This window comes from Anser anser (assembly GCF_964211835.1).
Source record: "Anser anser genome assembly, chromosome: 20".
Classification (NCBI taxonomy): domain Eukaryota; kingdom Metazoa; phylum Chordata; class Aves; order Anseriformes; family Anatidae; genus Anser; species Anser anser.
In genome coordinates this window covers 1,028,384-1,049,440 of record NC_139741.1, presented here as the reverse complement: position 1 = coordinate 1,049,440, position 21,057 = coordinate 1,028,384, and the positions used below count along the sequence as shown (strand labels likewise).

The 21,057-nt window shown below is 39.8% G+C and overlaps 2 protein-coding genes across 3 annotated transcripts in view; both read left to right on the top strand.

Annotated features, from left to right (window-relative positions):
• Positions 1-15,577, top strand: part of NLK (nemo like kinase) — a 52,322-nt gene extending 36,745 nt beyond the window's left edge. Inside the window, exons 7-12 of one of the 2 annotated variants that reach the window (XM_083805928.1) lie at positions 55-264; positions 3,940-4,041; positions 9,857-9,943; positions 11,683-11,881; positions 13,122-13,215; positions 13,775-15,577. In XM_083805928.1, coding sequence (XP_083662054.1) covers positions 55-264; positions 3,940-4,041; positions 9,857-9,943; positions 11,683-11,881; positions 13,122-13,215; positions 13,775-13,829 — 747 coding nt within the window. In that variant the 3' untranslated portion in view covers positions 13,830-15,577. Of the gene's footprint in view, positions 1-54; positions 265-3,939; positions 4,042-9,856; positions 9,944-11,682; positions 11,882-13,121; positions 13,222-13,774 lie in introns of both variants that reach the window. The other variant, XM_083805929.1, reaches the window with a different exon arrangement.
• A 1,832-nt stretch (positions 15,578-17,409) lies between these two features.
• On the top strand, positions 17,410-20,722 carry TMEM97 (transmembrane protein 97). Its single transcript, XM_083805932.1, has 3 exons — positions 17,410-17,985; positions 19,163-19,307; positions 19,818-20,722. Exons 1-3 carry the CDS (start codon positions 17,863-17,865, stop codon positions 20,066-20,068), a joined length of 519 nt encoding a protein of 172 aa, XP_083662058.1. The 5' UTR covers positions 17,410-17,862; the 3' UTR covers positions 20,069-20,722.
• Positions 20,723-21,057: the final 335 nt, after the last annotated feature.

Sequence of the window (21,057 nt, the reverse complement as noted above, 5' to 3'; positions counted from 1 at the left end):
AATGCATTAAGTGTTTTGGTTATTTTAATTTTTTTATTTACCTTCTCAATTTAGATTTGTGATTTTGGATTGGCCAGGGTGGAAGAATTAGATGAATCTCGTCACATGACTCAGGAAGTTGTCACTCAGTATTATCGAGCTCCAGAAATCCTGATGGGCAGCCGTCACTACAGCAATGCTATTGACATCTGGTCTGTAGGCTGTATCTTTGCAGAATTACTTGGGCGAAGAATATTGTTTCAGGCACAGAGTCCCATTCAGCAGGTATAATTAAATTTCCCTTTAAAAATCTACTGCATAATTTCGTGGAGTCAATTATTACTGATGCATTTTGAATCTCAAACTTGCTTTTGTTTTGCTTGGTTTACACGCAGGCAAAAAAAAGAACTACTTTGAAACACTGAAATGACAGCTTCTAGACAGTATTAAAAGTGGTTATTAACATTAGCTTTTGAAATGTGTATTTCTTATATTCCTCTGGAATCTGCTGCATTACTAAAGTCTACTGTAGTCTACTGAGATACGGTAAAGGTGATGTAACTGGGATCAAGGTTTTCGTAACAGCTAATATGAGAAGGTAACAAGTTTCTATCAATATATAACTGAAGATACAGTATTGGCACTTGAACTATTCAAAACACACCAGTAGGTAGTTTTGCTCAGACTGCTTCATTGTAGTAGTGGTCAAGTATGTAAGGAAATGTTCAGTATTTCTTCATCTTATATAGCTACTACGAGGTGTAAAATCATTCGATTTTCTGGAATACTTCATCACCGCTCCAGCAGTAAGCAAACTAACGCAACATGCCTGTATCTCTACTACTCTTGAAGTATTATTTTTAAAGTAGATCCAAAATGATGTCTGCAGTAAGGTATTAGAGATGGATGCTTTTATTCATTTATCTAAGAGCAGGAACAAGATGTGCTGTCATAAAAATGTTTTATGTCCTTAGTATTCATCAGTAGATTAGAAACTACATAGCAGCAAAATTGTGAGATTACTTACATTGACTGGCAAGAAATAAAAACACATTCCAAACCCTTTGTTAAAAGGGACATTCCAAACCCTATACTTTTCTTGTTTGTTTATGCACAAAGTATTCTCATGGGCTTGAGAGACATTATTCACACTGGTATGCTATTTTAAACATTCATATATTTACAATGTTTTTGCATTGTGCATATATATATTTTTCAATGCTGTGTCATGTCCAGTGGCTCTTATCATTGTCACCATAGAAGTGTTACTAAGTTTTCCTGGTAGAAGAAAGGGAAGAGTTCTAAAACTGACTGTGCTGCAGTTCCTAACTGTGATCAAGTTAATAAAGAGTTGCATTATAAAAGCAGACTGGAACTGGTAATTTTGGTATTTTAAAGTTTGGATAGTAAAATATTGAAATAAATGAATAGATCTAGGTTACTTACTCAAGTTACAATAGCTAACTGCAAATAAGAATGTTACGGGATTTCTTACAAAAAACTAGGACATGAGATAACCTACCGTGAGAATGAGGGAATACCGTATTTGAAAATGTTTCTGATTATCTAGCACCTCCTATTTTTGCTTTTTATCAATGCTATTTGGAATAGTTAGCATTTATCCTTAAAAATAACCATTCACGTGCCTGAGACGACAAGCAGAATCCATTTGGAAGGATCTGTTTGTCAGGAAGAAAGGCGACTGGGGCAGATCAGCCGATCCAGCGCAGCCGTTTCCAGTAAGCCCAGCAAGTGTGTGGTGCTGCATTTCTGGGGGACTGTGTAGCCCGCCTGACTTATCAGCACAGCTGTGTGCAGACAGGGAATGCTCACTGTCACACGTTGGTGTACGAACAGTGGGATTGTTGCTGGGTCCTGCTTTGGCCTTTCTGACATCAGTGACTTTCAGGTGAGCAAGAGCCTACCAGTAGGAGCGGGTTTGTAGGGCAAGGGGACTGGGATTGAGGACCTGACATCTTCGTTTACCACAGTTCAGAGAGGAGATTTGCTTTGGTTGCACAGTCTGAGTGCCCACCAGCAGATGAAATACCTTGAGATGTTCTTGTGAAGCACATCTCCCAGGTAGCTCAATCTAAAAGGCATCCAGCACCTGTGCTCCAGAGGCTGGGTGCAAACCAGAGCCCAGGTGGGAGCAGCTGAGAAGCTGGCTTTGGAAGTGCGCTTCTCATTCTGACCTAAAACAACAGTGTAGATTCACAGGCATGAAACCCATGTAACTGAGGTTAAATTAAAAACTAATGTTTTGTAATCTTTTTTCTATTTTTTACAATAAAATTTTAAAATAAATTTTGTAATACTTCAGAAAAAATGTTTAATGACTGACATGCATCTAGATAAATGCTTAATAGAAGACTTCTGTGAGTTTATTGGAAATGTATGGGCTATGACAAGACAACTTATATTTTTAGAGACATTAAACATGAACCTCCAGGAGATCATTATGATTTTTTTTTCCAGTGGTTGGTTTTTTTGTTGTTTTTTTTTTTGTAATCAATAGAATGAAGTGTGTGTATTTATAGCTATATCTGTATCTATAGATATAAACATATATTAACATCATTGCTGCATACTTCAGGAGTAGTTGGCTGAAAAATACAGGTGTTTAGGTGCAGTCCACGTTCCCTGGTATGCTGGTATAATTACTTCCTATATTTTGTGAATATACCAGGCTTTTATGATATCCCCTCCATGTGTGTATTTCAAAATTATATTTTTCCCATATCTAAAAAACTCAAGGTCTAGGACTTTTTTTTTCCTCTCTAGTTCTACCTCTCCTTACAAATGCAGGTATTTTGCTGTCACTCCTCTCTGAAGCAATGATAGCCACAGCGAGGACGTGGTCAGTACAGGATTAGGAAGTTGCACGTACCTGGAGGCCCCTCGCAACCTCTAGGGTTTCTGTTCACACCAAGGGAAGGGTAACACATTTGGTGTGTAGACAGTAATCACATTTCACAAGTTGAGACCAACAGTCAATGAGTGATTTTTCATGCATACAAGGGCTGTGTAATGATGATAATGGGTTTATTCTCAGAGGAGAGGTAGGCAGTTGCTCGTTAGCATGAGTAGATGTGGTCATGAGGGAACACTTGGAGCCAGGGAGCTGAGCTCACCACTGGTAGGAGTTTTTTATTTTGTTTGTTTGACTCCTGCGGGGTTGGTTTTTTTATTCAGTATAGGAGTGTATGCACATGCTTTTGCAGAAATAAGGTGAATGCTTGTCTGTTGCTTTTAAAAATTAAAAAGGTGAATGAAATGTCATTTCATTTAAAGCTGATAGCAGTTTTAAGCACAGCATCATCTTAGTTCTTTTTTAGGTAGTTTTTATGTTCCTTATAACCAGCACCACTCCTTTTCTTTCCTTTAGTGCTGGATGGATATAGATAGATAGATACTGTTTGTTTTTGTTTTAATTATTTTCCCCATATATTGGATTTTTTTATATAAGACATTTGTACATTTTTTTCATCTTCTATGGAATTATTCGTGTTGATATTTTGTGAAAAGTGCAAAATATTTGTGGAAAGTAGAAGTTGACCTGGTTTGGGGTAACTTTGTGTGGTATCTTGGTATGCAATGCTGATGTTCAGTTGAGAACGTTTGGTTTTTAGAATGAATAACACATCGTTAACAGTACTTCTCAGTTTTCTTGATGGTATAAAGTTGACTTTTGAAATTGCAATAAAATACATTACTAAACCAGTAAACAAAACAAAGCTTCCAAACTTGAAAATCATCTTTCTTTTTTTTTCAGTGAAGTTACAAGTGTTTGCATTTGCTATCTACTAAATGTATACGTTAATCTTTAGTTTGCTATCTGTGAAATAGTGTTTCAAATTGATTCGTACTTTAAGTTACTGTAGATTAAGAATATACTATCATAGTGAAATATATTAATATGTGTCTAAGATCTCAAATTTCTGTGTTCTGTACCTGCAGTTGGATTTGATCACAGACCTGTTGGGAACACCATCACTGGAAGCGATGAGGACAGCTTGTGAAGGCGCCAAGGCACACATACTCAGGGGTCCTCATAAACAGGTACCACTGGAGGTTACTGGCCTTCTTAGCACTGGGTCTAGACTATCCTTCATTTAGCCTTCACAGCGTAGGATTTCCTCTGTGCAGGATGCTACTGCTGCATTGTCACTGTGTTTTACATCTTGATTATATTCTCAGGCTGAGAAGAAGAAAAGGTTGTTGGCATGGCATGTATGTTCGTAAATACTTTGTTTGGATCTCTAATCTCAGAGTTGTCTCTGCCTGTAAACTGAGTTAAGTTTTCTGAAGGTGGTTGTGTTGTTGCAGTGGCAATACTTAACAGTGAGTTATTCAATTCAGACAAGATGTTTTTTTTCACCAGTAAAGTACGTTTCTGGCTTTTGTCTTGTATGTATTGCTTGACTTGCTGATACAAGCGACCATCTCCCCATTTTTTGAAGAGGCAGTGTTTTCGTAGCTTTTCGAATGAAGATATTAAATGTAAGTGATAATGTTGGCAAGAGACATAAATTAAAACTGGCACAATAGTTCAGAAAGCCCCAGAGGGACTCCTTTACTGACAGGAGCAAGAGTGTTAGAAGTGGAAATCGCCCATTATCCAGATCTGTAACAGAATAGTCCAGTAACTCATCACCAAAGGTCCCCTCAGACATCTGTTCAGTGACCTGAGCTGTTTGTGAAAGGTTTAACACGATACTGAAAACTGAGATACAACATTCAACATAACTGATGTAGAATTTAATTAAAAAACAAACAAAAAACACTCACAAACCCAACAACAAACAAAAAACAACAGGAAAAAATGGGGTGGTATCATTATACTGACTGGACAATGAAAAGAGCAAATGAAACGTGCTGTTAACAGACACAAAGAAATGCTTAGGCAGGAATGCTTAGTTCAGTAATAAAGCAGTATGTCCACCCAATTTAGCCATTTATGTGATTGTTAGATAGTAAAAATTAACAAAATGAGTAACCTGTACATGTTAATACAGGAGATCTTTCCAGGAAAGTTTGCATATTTATTTTCTCCATGTTGAAGCAATTTCTCAAATGTCTACTCACCACAATGGAAGTTACCATAGAAATGAGCATTGAATATATATTCTGCTGTATTATTAATGTGGGAGTTCTGCCTCCTAGGCAATCTTGATTCACTACATTGTGGTCTGTATTCTATGTTATGATGTGTGTTTTTTCTTTTAACATTAATAATAGGAGGATTTCCTTAAGACTTTCTCTGCCGGTTTTAAAGCTAATCAAATCTAATTGTTTTTGCTGTCACATGCTGGAAGAGTTCTAAGTTTTAAGCCTGTAGTCTTGCACTTTCAGTATTTGAGTTGATTTAAAAAAAAAAAAAAAGTTTGATAGTACCTGGAACTGGGAGAAATGCATCCACTGCACTTTATATATACAAATATCTAACAGTATATGAATACATCCAGATACTTTATGGAATACGTTCTTTTTAAATCCTGATGATTTGATAATCACTTGACATTTCCAAAGTGCAGTAGTTGTCCTCTAGGTAGGAGCAAGCAAGAACTTTAGAATTTATTTGCTAGACTTCTTCAGTTTGTTAAGCCTGGATGTTTTATCAAGAATTGAAATGGATACAAGAATGTCTTCTGATTTTTCTAATCCCAGTGCTAAGGCTGTTCTCCTACAAGCCACTGAAACTGTCTTTTACCCACTGAATTACAGGAAAATGAAAAAACAAGTATGTTGAAATGGTATAAAATGTTTCTAACAGAGATATATTGGTCTATTAGTCATAGGAAATAAACCATAACCAATTAGGTCCATGTCTGTTGAGGAAAACAACATTCTTCATGGAATGCTACAGAAGTTGAACAGTCTTTGGAGTTGGTGTCTCATTTGCAACTTGGAAATAGGGGTTACAGCGCATCTAGTTGATTTCTTTACTGATATTTCTGTTTACTGTGTCAAGCACACTTCATGTTTGAATGCAAATTCATGGCTTTTGATCTTTAAAAATGGAGATTACGCTAATTATAAATAGCTAAATGTTACCAGTTTCTTAATTAGAAAGGAATTAACGGGAAGAGAAAAACAAGTTTGAAACAGACAATTGCTTTCTTGCACAAACTATTTTTAATCAATGTAGGTGAGAATAGGAGTTAAGGGGTAAAGTATTTGGCTGCTTTATGTACAAACAGATTAATGCGTGAAGTTTCTGATTTCAGCAACAACAACAAAGCCCTGTATGTTGTCATCATAAAAATTTACATACTGTACAGACTACTTTTTTGGTTTTGTATTTAAAAATTGTACCTCAAACTAAGTTCTAAGCGAACTGAAGTCGCTTGACTAGCAGCACTAGTTAGAGCATCTCCTACTGCACTCATGGAGTACCGTGAGCAGGGATTCAGATTTCCTTACCATATTCACTGCCAGTAATGTGCTGACCCACTTCTAAAAGTAAAACGTGCTGGAGTTCATTCCCTTTGCTGTGCTCCTTTCATTCTGTTACAGAGGAAGGAAACCAGTATAGATGCACCTTATTTGCTGAAACACCTGAGTGTCGATTCTATGATAACCAAATCTTAACGGTAATTCAGAGGTTAGCAGTTTCTTCCTACCTGGCTAGTACTCTCTTATCAGGACTGTTTTTTATCTCTAGCAATGGGCTTGGTTGCAGTTTCCAAAGAAAATGCTGTTCCCTGATGCTGGACATGACCAGATGCTCCTGGAATGACAGACAAGCTGCCATTAAGGGGCATACGTGTAGTGGAAAAATGCATCCTTGTTTGTACTGGATGCAGCAGATTCTATAAATGATGAATGCTGTCATATTTTTCTGCCCCAGTATGTGGGTGAAATCTACTTAATCACAAAGCCTGGATGACCGTACTGTTTTGCATAGATGGTATTTACTACTGAGAAAATCATATGAAGTTACCAAATATTACATATAAAGATATGCTATAGACTGCACCAAATACGGAGAAACGCATGGTGCTGTATTCGGTGTTTCAGATTTATACCTCCGCAGTGATACTGTTATAAGTTAATCTTTATATGTACTGACAAATCTACAAAAACTGAACAACTCGTATTTATTAGCTTTGCTGAACAGATAGAAGCAATAGATGCCTGCCAAATATTAACACAGCATACCGGTTGAAAGTCTGTGTAGAGTTCATGCAATTCTGGAAGTCCTGCAGATCCACGCAGCTGTAATACATGGCCTAAGTTTGGCAGTGAATATCACCCCATAAGTACACTAGCTAGCTTTCAGTTGACGTTATATTTTTTTGCAGAATGCTGTAGTCATTTCTGTCCGTAGGCTGGTGTATTCTGCCCCCACCTCAACTGCAATTAATCATTCACTTGCTGGTGTGAATGCTATTTCAGTTTTCATGGGAGGAGAACCAAGGTGTATGTGTGGGTGGTTGTGTGTATGTGCATTGGTTTATTTCCTTTTCAAAAGAAAAAAAAAAAAAGAAGGAAATTTTAGGAGTTTGGGGGTAAATTTTAAGAATTTTGGAGCTTGAACAGTAACAGACTCCATGGTTGGAATTCTCTTTGGAGTAGTGCCTGGCCTAAATCCAAGGGGCCGGGTTTTGCTTGGTTGGGTTTTTGGTTTTGTTTCTGGCAGGATTCTGTTCTCATTTTCTTCTAAGTGTGAAAATTGAGACTCTCCTCCAACCCAGTACTGCCTTTTTCACTCTGAAGGAGTAACTGTGCAGTTGTTTGGCGACACTTCATTTATTTTGAAGGTTTACTGTAGTGCATTGTACTGCAGTGACTATAAGCACTGGCCTTAATGCACCCTTTATGAAGCAGTGAAAGCCTTTTCAACTGAATTCTTGATACATATTCAACAAGATTATAGTGTGAAAGGATTAAAACTTTATTTTCTGTTAATAAAATTTAATTTACTTAGAATTTTTTAGGAAATTCTTATTTTACTTCTTGTTTATTATATTTTCTGTGCATTGATTTGGGAATATGAATAATGGAAATGAAGCAGAAAAATATGGTGCTTGGTTTTGGCAAATGACCTTGTTGTGGCTTTAAAAAAAATACCTTGGAAGCTCATACCAGAGTGTCCCTGATGTAGCTAATGCTTTCAAGCAAATGGCATATAACCGTAAAGTAAGTTTTGATTGTTGATTTGTTTTTTCACTCTGGAGATCTTCAAGCAGTGATTTCTTCCCACATGTTAGGAATTGGCGTGGGTTGTCTTTGCATGTTACTGTCCTTGTGTTAACATTCAGTTTCAGAGTCAGTTTCAGACTTTCGTACCAGAGAATATGTGAAAGCTGTCAAATGGCAACCTAGTATGTTAAGTAAAACCTCGTTAAAATATTACCTGCCTGTCGAACTAGCGGGGCCCTAGCTGAGACGGGAAGAGCAGCCGGCCTCGGCCTCGGCCTCGCGGCTGCTTGGCAGCCCCTGAGAGCTTGCCCCAGGCCCGTAGCTGGGAGGCAGGCTTTGTCCTCCTGGTCCCGACAACGGTGGGTGTAGCTAAAATCTGCTCTAACTTGGGCATTTGTGCCGCAAGGGTTTTGCACCCTCAACTAAAGCTGGAAACGTTCAGAAGGGACAGGCTGACGTGCTTCTGTGTGCCTGAACAAGCTGAGGAGGCACAGCAGGGAACGGGTCTGCAGTGCTGGAGCTCCGTGCAGTCAGGACGTGGCGCTTAACTGGGGCCAGCATCGTGCTGCTGCTCCCAGGCAGGCGCGCTCCCTCCCGGCACGTCGCCTCCCGCGTTCCTGCAGCCTCTGTGACCCCGAGGCGCAGTTCGCTGAACCCCCCTTCCCTTTCCCTTCAAACGTGGGGAGTTGGCCTGTTTCTTTCTGCGCAAAGCACTGTATGCCTGAAGGTCGTTTTAATTGTACTAGATGACACTGTCAGTTAGATATGGATCGGCTGCGTAAAGAAAAGCAAAATAATCCATCATTTGGCAGTGACTGAGATCAGAACAATGAAATACTGGAAGTGACGTGGGTAATCAAACCTCTCAGCAGCACAGCTTCAAGTAGTGTTTACAGAGGGAAATAAATATCTTCCCTAGAAAAAGGACTCTGCATTTGCACTAAATGTTGAAAATAAATACTTAAGAACTAGGCAGAAGGCCATTTTATAGCAAGTGAAAGTTACAGATGACCCTTCAAGAGGCTTCAGAAGTGCTAGGTGAAAAATGGCATAATGTGCATGGAACATTTGGGGACTGGGAGCACTGGATTATGGTATTGGTCTGCCACATACCTCGGATGTAAAGTGGAAATGACAGTAACCTTCCTGGTAAAAGCGCTGAAATGTTTCTGATTAAGGCATAAGACTACACATGGATGACTTATCATTCCATCTTGCCAAGTTTTTATGATTATAATTAAAGAAAGCAGTACAAAATTTGGTAGTTACTCTTTTATAATGATCTTAGAAAATTGCTTAAAGCTTTTTCAGCATCAGTTACATCAGTAGTTCACCAAGAATTGAAATTTGTCTTGTAGCTGAGGAATAACTGTTGACATAGAGCAGATGCTGGTATTACCAAATTTGTTTGAGAGAAAAAAAACTAGTACCCTGTAGGTTTGTATTGTGGTCAAAGCAGCAACTATTCTCTGATAAATGTTGTGTTTGAAATATGGACGTGTCCAGGGTTGACATCTCAACTAAGGAAAAAATCATCAGTTAGGTTTCTGTTACAGTTGCTGAGTTAGTGATTACGCTCTTGTTGGGTAGCTTTAGCTAGTGCATGTCCTTCGTAGCACAAAGTTTGACCCCGGTAACTATAAGATAGTGCATGCTATAGAGGTGTTTTCTGGCTGATTGATCTGCTGGGACAACTATCTGTGCTTTTCTTTCCCATATTCCCTTACAGCCATCCCTTCCTGTCCTATATACACTTTCCAGTCAAGCTACTCATGAAGCAGTTCATCTCCTTTGCAGAATGTTGGTCTTCGATCCAGTAAGTATGCTTTAAAATAAATTGAATACGTTTTGTTCTAAAAATTTTAGTTGTCTGCTATTTAAATGAATATTGTTAGTAAAGAGTTGCTTTAACTGATTTTCTTCTAGATTGCATTTCAGAACTTCTGATTCTGTAAAAGACATAAAAGTATCATCTTATAATTGGTCGATTAATTTCCCCCTGGAATGGGTATTTCACAATTAAAATCTGTCTTTTGAAGAAAGCTCTGATGGAGTGAGAGATGAGGGTGTTCATGAATCACGCTATCTTTTCCTAGCTAGGTGTAGGTAGCAGAACATCAGATACTTTGATGCAGTTCTAATTAGAGACACGTGGGTGTTCATGGTCTTGCAACACAAAAAAAAATCCTTCTGCATCTACACAGTCACAAAGCAGGATCTTTTTTTCCACTGAGCATCTGTTTTTCTAATAGAAATTTGCTGCTTTGGATTTATTAGATCTCATGTCTTTGAGCTTACGGGAAAAAAAAAGTTACAGGAAAATCTGATACCTGAATCAGGTGACCTTAGTTATTCTTTAGAGGAAATCCCTGAATTTTTAAATGAAAAATAGAAAATTGACTGAACGGCAAAGGACGAAGCTTGTAACTGGTAAAGTTTTCAGAAGGCAGTACAGTACCTCTTGAATAAAAAATAAAAATAAAAAAGTCTTAAGATTGCTTTACTGGACAAAAACACAGACATGTTATAACATAACTTATATGCAAGATTTTTTTTTTGCCTTTCTATCTCCCCCAACATTCAGAACACTATTTATTCCCAAATCACATTTCAATAAATGAACAAATGTTTTTTGTGTTTGTTTTTTTTTTAAGAACCCGGGTAATCCTTTAGAAGAGTTGATTTTAATTTCATCCAAAAAATGTCCAGGGAATTGGGACACTCGGGTTCTAGTTCAAGCTTTGCCACTGTTTTTGCTCTGTGTTTTTGAGCAAGTAACTTTTTTCCTGGATTTTTTTTTTTAAATCTGCCTATAACAATGGATTTCACCTTGAAAATGCAATAGCACTGATGTCTGCAGTTCTTTAGAAATGGAGAATGTTCCCATTTTTTCAATGGGATGGTGTTGTACACTTAAAGCCTGAGTACTCGGGTTAGACACAAAAAAGTCACATTAATGTGAAAATAGACTGTAATTTAATCCCTTACTATGACTGTCTTCCTCCCTTCTCTTCCTTCACCACTTGTTTTCTGAAACATGACACGTAAGGTGTTTCTAAAAACTCTGGGTGCCATATGCTGAATTATACTGGCCTCAGTAATGCTGAAATTTATGTTTTACTTTTAGTATGTACTTAAGGGCACATTAAAATGTTTTGCAGAATATGGATTTACAAAATACCGTATTTGCTAGCATTACAAAAAATAAATATGGGTTTTATTTTGATTTATTGCAAGAGTCCTAACTTTAAGGTTATACAAAAAAAGTAATTATTGAAAAATGTATTTATAGAAATCATCTTTAGCAGCATTTTCTATCATTAGCTCTGGTACAGAAAGGTCAATGTCATCTTAGCGATGCTGCTTGTTTTTAAGTAAAATGTTCCCCCTAGTGGCAGAGTGTTTGCAAAGCTAGAACTTCTCCTGACATGAACTAGTCCTTTACCATGATCTGGGGTTTATAAAACAATGTTGAGTCTTTACGCTGTTTCAGTACCTCAGGAGATACCCTAACTTCTTTTTTTTTTTTAATTTTCTTTAAATGCATTGTTCCAGTCCAAAAGAATATCTGCTAAGGATGCCTTAGCTCACCCATATCTCGATGAAGGGCGGTTGCGATACCACACTTGTATGTGCAAATGCTGTTTTTCCACATCTACTGGAAGAGTTTATACTAGTGATTTTGAACCCATCACTAATCCCAAATTTGATGACACTTTTGAAAAGAACCTCAGTTCTGTTCGTCAGGTTAAAGGTGAGTAGTAGTTAATCTTTGCATATGCTTTTATCCTCCTGCTCCATCCTTCAGTAGTATGTAGTTAGGATATGCAATCTGGATGCATATACAATGCAAGGTGTTTTTTTTTTTTTCTGATTTCTGGTACTTTTCTGGAAAAGATGATGGAAATAATTTAAATTGGGATTTAATCTATAACTGGTTATCATCAATTCAGTACTATAGTATTGACTGACAGTTTTATTTTGTATGCATTTATTTATTATGAAGTTCAACAAGGCCAAGTGCCGGGTCCTGCACCTGGGCTGCAACAACCCCAAGCAGCGCTACAGGCTGGGAGATGAGTGGCTGGAAAGCTGCCTGGCCGAGAAGGACCTGGGAGTATTGGTGGATAGTCGGCTGAATATGAGCCAGCAGTGTGCCCAGGTGGCCAAGAAGGCCAACGGCATCCTGGCCTGTATAAGAAGCAGTGTGGCCAGCAGGTCGAGGGAAGTGATTGTGCCCCTGTACTCGGCTCTGGTGAGGCCGCACCTCGAGTACTGTGTTCAGTTTTGGGCCCCTCGCTACAGGAAGGACATGGACGTGCTCGAGCGAGTCCAGAGAAGGGCGACCAAGCTGGTGAGGGGTCTGGAGAACAAGTCTTACGAGGAGCGGCTGAGGGAGCTGGGCTTGTTCAGCCTGGAGAAGAGGAGGCTCAGGGGCGACCTCATCGCTCTCTACAGTTACCTGAAAGGAGGCTGTAGAGAGGTGGGGGTTGGTCTATTCTCCCACGTGCCTGGTGACAGGACGAGGGGGAATGGGCTAAAGTTGCGACAGGGGAGTTTTAGGTTGGATGTTAGGAAGTACTTCTTTACCGAAAGGGTTATTAAGCATTGGAACGGGCTGCCCAGGGAGGTGGTGGAGTCACCATCCCTGGAGGTCTTTAAAAGACGTTTAGATGTAGAGCTTGGGGATATGGTTTAGTGGAGTACTTAGTGTTAGGTCGGAGGTTGGACTCGATGATCTTGAGGTCTCTTCCAACCTAGAAAATCTGTGAATCTGTGAATCTGTGAATTTCAGTGTGCACATAAATTTCTGTGTGAATTCATGGTAAGAGGTATGCTATCAGATCAGAGCTAGGTAAACTGGAGTTCTTTTATCCTTACTAACATGTACTTTTGGTGAAGGAAGCTTTATTTTCCTCCAGTCTGCATTTCAATTAACTGAAGCACAAAGCTTTAATCTAATTGTCTGTTTTTTATTTTTCTCCTATTCACAGAAATAATTCATCAGTTCATTTTGGAACAGCAGAAAGGAAACAGAGTACCTCTCTGCATCAACCCTCAGTCTGCTGCTTTTAAGAGCTTTATTAGGTAACTGTATGTAATCACATCTGATATTAATTCACATTTATTATTAATACAGAATTCATACATCCATAATGTTTTTGTTTTGAGTTTCCGAGGATAAGAGGGGTCCATAGATAAATTCTGCAAAAAATGCCTTAAGCATATGTGTAGTTACATTTTTAAAGTAGTTATACGAACACTTAAATTTTACGAATACTTAGAATATGAATACTTAGAATTCAAGTAAAATGTGCAAAAATTTTGAGTAATATTTTTGTAAATATGGAAAAGTACAGTAGTCAAGACTAAGTCTAAAAATTGGGATTGAAAAGTTGAGTTCTGATTGTAAAATTGCACTGTAAAAACATTGAAGTGAATGGCAACTATAGATAAAGAATTGTTAAGAAAATAAGTAGATAAAGTATACTGAAATAGTCATCAGTGTTGTTACCTGTTGATCTTTTTTGTTTTGTTTTGTTCTTTTTGGGGGGGATGAAATGTTTGCTTACTGGTCAAGCATTAACTTTCTTGTCTATTAGCTTTTGCAAATGAACACTGATTTTCTGTGTCACTTGCATTCTAGTTCCACAGTTGCTCAACCGTCTGAGATGCCGCCATCTCCACTGGTTTGGGAGTAAAGTGGAAGATAATATACTACTGAAGATGTAATGTAGCTTTCCACTGGAGTCTGGGATTTGCAATTCTGGAGGTTAATCATGCTTGTACTGTAATTTTACTAATGAAGTTTTAAATTAACAACCACTACTTGTACAATATGAATAATATTTAGAAATGTACTAGACTTTTAATCTTGTAAAGTGGTTGTGCTTTTAGAAGAAAATATTTTACCCAGAGTTGCACGTGTTTTATGAATTCTAGTGCAGCTGTGATGGCTCAGCTCAGAACAAACAGAATTGAACCAAATTTGGGAAGGATTTTTTTCTTTTTTTTTTCTTTTTTTTTTTTTTTTAATCAAAGAGAGATTGTACAAAAAGATAGACATTTTGATATTGAGCCATTCCTGAAGATTTGGGGTTTTCTAAAACTAAGGAATACAGAAAACTTGACTGCGACCAATCATGAAGTCATGTCAGATGACAGTGACCACGGTAGGTGGGCATGTCACCTGGTGATCCAATCTATAAATAGCTTCTCACTAGAGCTGTGATGGTGATGTGTGCTGTTCTAAAATCAGATGTTGTGAGTAGAGAGAATGAGTTTGTGACTAGGAGAGACTAAACTTCTGTTTCCTTACCCAGTATAAATATATATATATATTTAATCTATTTTTATTAGAAGTTTTTTCTGCTCTTTCTTACATAAAAACCCCCCAGCATGCATCTTCTATGTGTGTAAATAATTCCATTTATGGGCTAATTTCAGAGATCCCTGACATCATTGCTGTATAGAGAGAAACTAGCTTGCACATTTTAGGTCTGTGAAATTTTGTGAGAATTTTTTCCTGCACTGGACAGTTGAGAGAAAAAAAAGGAAAGGAAAAAAAAGCACATAGGGAATTATGTTAATTGTGTTTGTGTCTTTAGGCAAAGCTGTGGAAGTCTTGAAATGTCACAGTAGTAAATAACTTTTATTACTTTTTGGCTAATTCTTTTTCTGTTGGAACACTGAATTCTGTGCATATGTATATATGAACACAAATTGAAGGCCTCTACCTCCTGGAGTATACAACTTGGTTTGTTTACCTCCACATGATTTTTTTTTTTTTAAGTTCAGTGTGGAGACTTGAAACTTGAATGTCCCTTCCAACTTTTATATTTAAAACAAGACTAGAAAATTGAAGACTGTTTTTCACCTGTACAAAGAAATATTAAAGGGTGGTCTTAAAATTTGAACATTGGTCTGGAGAAAAACCATGGTGTTTGTTATGGACAATTAACTGTTAAAGTTATTGTAAGTTATCTGTATTTAGCAGAGTATTTTCAACGAGTGATCTGAGCTGAAATTGGAGACTATTAGTAAGTTATGTTTGGAAGTTTTAACTTCAATGAAGTAATTATTTGCTGTGAAAGAGACAAACATTGAATAACTGAACAAAGATGGTGCAATATCTTTGTTTTTTATGAGGCTCCTGAGAATAAAACCAACTGAAGCATTTCAATTCACTTGAATGAGAAACGTGTTTAATTAAAAGAGCCCAAGAAGACACTGGTATGAAAGGTAAAATCTCAGAGGTTGGTCAGTTAATGTGGCACACTTGCTGGTCACTTTGTAAAATGTAGATTTGAAGTACAGTGGTGAAAACATTAAATGTGACATTTGAAAAAGAAGTGTGTTATCTTTATTTCCTGTCTCATCTCCTACCTTTATTTAAGATTCGATTGTTACAATCTTGATTAAATGCTGTCTAAAAGAATACAAGTAAAAAGAGTTTATAACATCTTTCGGGCATGGTTTTGATTTCTTTACACACGCATCTGCGTAAAGGCATATATATGCACATATATGTGACTTAAATGATATTCATTTACTCTTTAAAATTGATCCTGGATAAAGGCAAAACTTTCTGATTAAATCAAAACAAGCAGCTGACTTGCACTTGAGAGGTTGAAAGCCATCCATGCAAGTGTAGATCTTACTCTGTTTGCCAAGTTTGTGTCATTTTTTACAGTGCAAATGCTTTTATCTTTTCTATACTCGTAATGGAAACAATCCAACATGCAGTGGTGTTGCAACAATATGAATAAAAATGTTCATGTTTTATGCGTATGACTTGTTTAAACAAATTGAACTGTGTAGTTAAAGCCTCAAGACCTCATAAGAACTGAAGTGATATAAAGAGTATAAGTCGTCTTAGCTTAGCATGGGCTGTCTTCCCAGAGCTGCCACAGATACTGTCTGTGACTCAGGTATATGCCTCTTCTTCCAAGTCTTCATACTCTGACGAGATAAGTTTTAACATGTTTCAGAACTGCTGATGCTGGTGTCATTATTGCTTCATGGCTGTCAATTGCTGAACTATTTTCTATTCATTCACTGCCATTTTTTATTTGTTAGATTCTCCTTCAGCATAAGACTAGAAAACAAAGGTGCGGTTCATTTGCTGGGTCTTCTCATTTTGATACACAGTTTTGTCGGGGTATGAGCAGATGAATGGTACAATTAGCAAAGTTCACTTTATGCATCAGTGTATTTTCTGAGCTCACTGCTAGAGGCTCATGAGTTAATTTTGTTCTTAAATGTATTAAGAGTAAAATGTCTTTTTGAACATTAACCTTCCACGGTGTCTTGATATTAACGTAGGCAAGGCACTGTGCAGAATGAGTAGTTTAAAACTGGCACAATTAGCACAAATGGGTAAGTAAAATTGTGTGCACATAGCTTAAAAAAAAAAAAGCTATGATAATGTTTTCAGTAGCCTCTACTCCATTTTACATTTTTAATGTAAGTCGATTCCAATGAAAGTGAGAGCTCTTAAGAGCTGCTTCTGCCAAAGACAGTCCAGCTTCTAAAGCGAACACATGCGTCTCTGCACGTACTCCTAGCATGAGCTTGGTGAGAGAGCTTGTTTCTCAGTGAGGTTAAAATCTAGCATCCACTGTAGACTGCAGTTTTCAGAGTTCAATTTTTATCAGTTTTAAGCTTTGTTGATACTATTGTCAAATGAACTAGATTGTAATCAAGTTTTAACCACTTTAAGTATAGCTTCTGCATCTCCTTTTATTAATTGTGCCTTGAGAAGAGCGCAGTAAGTGCAAAATACAACTTTTCAAAATTATCCACGGATTGCCAGAGAAATGTCCTACTGTTAGAAGGCCTAACGTATTTATGTATACATCTTGATGGTGATGCAAAGGAACTAAACAAGATCTGCTATGGAAAAGTAAGTTGCCAAAATCAACTTCCTGGGAAGTACACTACTGAATAGGGCAAATCAGTTAAATGACAAAAGCAAGAACCTGCTTTTCTCCTGTAGCCAATTTAGTGGTGGGTTTGGGACTTTGCTGTTTGGCCTGCCAGGAGCCTACGACTGTTTACCAGACTGAACAGATAATTTTAATGTTTACTGGGTAGCAATTTTTGTAATAATCTTATTTGTGCTTTATTTGTTTTGGTAACAGAGTATCTGTTTGTTCTTTATCATTTTTAAAAATTCTTCTGTCAGGTATAATTTCATGGAAAATTGCATACTTTTGCAATCCATCTTGGGAATGATTAAAACCATTTGCGACATTCATAACTGGGAAGGCGGGACTCCAGGCAGTAAGAGCTGTACGAGCTGCACCTCCACCTTCTCTGCTCCGTAAGGACGGGCTCAGCCCTGCGCTGCCTGCCGGCACAGCACCCTGCTCCGCGAGCTCCGGGCTCTGATCGGGAGGGCTCTCTGGGCCGGTACCAACGCTTTGTCTTCCCAGGGCGCTTCGTCCAGCCGGGCTCAAGCCAGATGCGACATTAAGCCAAAGGCAGCTCCAGCTCCCGTAGCTGTGCAGCCTGCAGCTGGCCCAGCCTGCCAGAAGCCGGGGGGCGGGAGGAAGCCTTCAGCCTGCGGGGCTCGGCTGGTCCCGCTCCGGGCGGGCCGCTGCTGGGGGAGGCCCCGGCCGGGCCTCGCAGCGCCCAGGCGGCCTCCGGCCGGCACCCCCCGGCCTCCCCCCGGCCCCCGGCCTCCGCTCGCCGCTTCCGCCGCGGGGCGGGGCGGGGCGGGGCCGTGCGGCGATGGCGGCGTGGACGCGGTGGCTGGAGCGGCTGTTCGCGCTGTACTTCGTGTCGCACGTCCCCATCACGCTGCTCATCGACCTGCAGCCGCTGCTGCCCGCCGCCGGCCTCCACCCGCGCAGCGTGAGTCGGGGCCGCGGGGGCCTGGCCGGGCGGGTGGGGGGGGGGATGGCGGCGGCGCTGGTGGGAAGCGCGGTGCGCTTCGGCAGCAGCGCTCAGGTTGCTCTCGCAGAGCTATTGTAAGATTTGTGTTTTGCGTCTCGCCGCCCACCTAGGGACGCGAACAAATGCAGTTTACCGGTACGCTCAGCAGCTGGTTGGGCGCGCAGGTTGCTCCTTCCAGCGCGGACGCCTCCAGCAACGAGCTCGGGCAAGAAAAGCCCCCGATAAATCCGTGCTGTGGACGGCAGCCTCCCCGCTGCGTGCGGGGCGTGGGCCGCGCGTCTCGCAGTGCGGGGAACCACAGCGGCCCGGCAAGAGCCGCCCGCGGCGAACCTACCTGCGGCACCCGGCACCGGGGCTGCTGGGTCGGGTCACCCATCACGGGGGCTGCTGCGCTCCTGTCACCCGTCACTGGGGCTGCTGGGCTCCTGTCACTGGGGGCTGCCAGGCTCTGGTCACGCAGCTGGCCTGCAGAAGACAGGAGCAGGAACTGTCACTGCCACGTGGGAGCAGGCAGACCAACAGCCACCTTTATTAGTGAAAATTTCTACTTTGCTGGGCTTCGAATAAAATTGTGGAAGACAATTAAAATGGTAGATGAATAGAAGATGATCGGTTCGACTCGTGCTATCAGGATGAGATCGGTACCTTCACACTAGCTTTACATTTAGAGCATTTGATTTTTGCCATTCTGTACAATTATTTCATTAGAGAAGCCATTTCTAATTAATAGTTAACTAGCAAGCCTCAATACATATCTCTCTGTTCAAAGTCCAACTTTGAACTTAAGCCGTGCTGGAGCTTACATTTCTGTCATGGAAACTAACCGCAGCTCCCCAATCCCAAATCCTTCCGTCAGACTCGGGCAGTGCAGCGAGCCGCCAGCCCCGCGCACTGCCAGGCGCTGGGGGGCCCGGCTGGGGCAGCTGCCCCCGGGGCGCTGAGCCCCCTGGATGGGCACCAGCAGGGGCAGGAGGAGGGAGAGGCGAGAGTTCATTCGTATCTGCTGATGCCAACATGCAGATTTGTTGTGATTTTGGTCTTGTTTTGGTAGGAAATTGCTTTCCAAAAATTATTTTTCACCTTGTGCCATTGATATTCAGTGTATTAATCTGCAGCTGTGTTCTTTTTTCTTAAGCTGACGGAGTTGTTAGAGTGGTATGCAGTCACCTTTCGAGATCCCATGATGATCCAGCCTCCAGAGTGGTTTAAGGCATTTATGTATTGTGAAGCCTTCTTACAACTGCCTTTCTTTCCCATTGCAGCGTATGCCTTCATAAAAGGTTGGTATAAAAGTGTAAGAAAACGTCCTGTGCGGCATTTCTGCGTAGTGCTTTTTGGCTGCAGAGACAGTTTTTATCAGTCTTAAGTGATTATAGGGACATACCCCATGGAGTGCTATTTTCATGGCAAGTTTCATCTGAGAAAGAGTAGAAGCAGCCCTGTCAGAAATAAAAACGGTTACTACAGACCCTTTACAACAGCAGTCACTTATGTGAAACCAGCATCAACAGTTAACATCTGGCAAGCTACCAATGACAGTGAAGCTCTGGATCGTGCCTGTGTACTCCCCACTTCTAACTTTGTGGAAATTTAGAATGAGCATGTGAGGTTTTAATTGTGAAAGCTTTAATTATTTCTCTGGGTTGCTACGAGTACTTATTTTCTGGTACATTTTTGATATGGCTTATGGTTGTCCTGTGATAGATACAGATAATATTGTTAATTTTAAAGTCACCAAATTCAGCTTGTTTCAGAACTTTTAAATAGTTTTCTTTTTTGCTTCCATACAGGTGGTTGCAAATGGATAAGGACTCCTGCAATTATATACTCCACACATGTAGCTACATCTTTGGTTGCTATCCTTGCTCACATCCTTTTCCATGATTTCTCAAAGTCTGAGCATTTGGGTCCTCAGACACAACACGAACGCCTAATGCTGTTATCGATATACATACCTTACTTGCTGATACCACTTCTGATTCTTTTCACCATGCTGTACAGCCCCCAGTACAACCAAGTGGAGAAAAGGAAGAGGAAGTAGTCTGCTGTGAAAGTTGTAAGCACAACATTCGTATTTGTTTTGATTCAGCCCCTAGTCCTCTGGGACAAACACCTGTCTCGTGTTGTCAGTGCAACGCCTCTCACCAGAGCATCAGGCTCCCGCAAGAAAAGTTCGAATTGGCTTGAGTTTACACGTCTCCTTCAATCAGGAACAGCTTTGGCAGAAGCCTGAACTGGCAGCTCCTTGTGGTGCCTGGGCTGTACGTAGCTTAAGGGACCCAGCAGCTCTGCTCCCAGTATCGATTTTGTGCAGTCCTTCTGTACTGGGAAAACGAACTTTTAACCATTTGATGTGTAACCGTGTGATGGGGACCTGTGGGGGGTGGAAACTGCAGCTGACACTTTGCTTTCAACTTGCCTTTCTCCAAGATGACTTCAGTAAGAAATCTGTCTTCTAAGAACATACGCAGCAAAATCCATAACTGATTACATACAAATTTGCAAAGCTAAAATCTTTTTCTCTGCTACTTTTGAAGCATTTCAAATCATGTAATAATCCTTACCTTTCTCATCCCTTCATTTAAAATTTCACCTTCTCTTCCTCTGCTCTAATTTTGATTAATTGTAAACGTCTGGCCAGCGATAAATGTGCCAAAATCTGGATTTCTGAATTAAAATTAATTTTGTTTGACAATGAGGCATATTTCTTCATAGAGGATTTTCAAGTACTTCACTAATTGTAAACAAGGATTTGTAAACTTTTCTGTGAAATCACTTCTAGTATGGAAAGAACTAAATGCAGCCACATTGCATTTAATCTTCTGAAGGAAATGACTAAAAGGAACTTAGGTTTTATTTAAGTTCTTAATCTGATCTCTAAGTGACATTTGGAGACTCTTGCAAAAATTATAGGTCACTGAGCAGGCTTTTCGGTCATTATATATTTCAGGATTTTACTGGTGTATAATTTAAACCCTCCACAAATTTTGAGAAGGGCAACATTCCCATAGCTGGTTGCCTAAATACAAG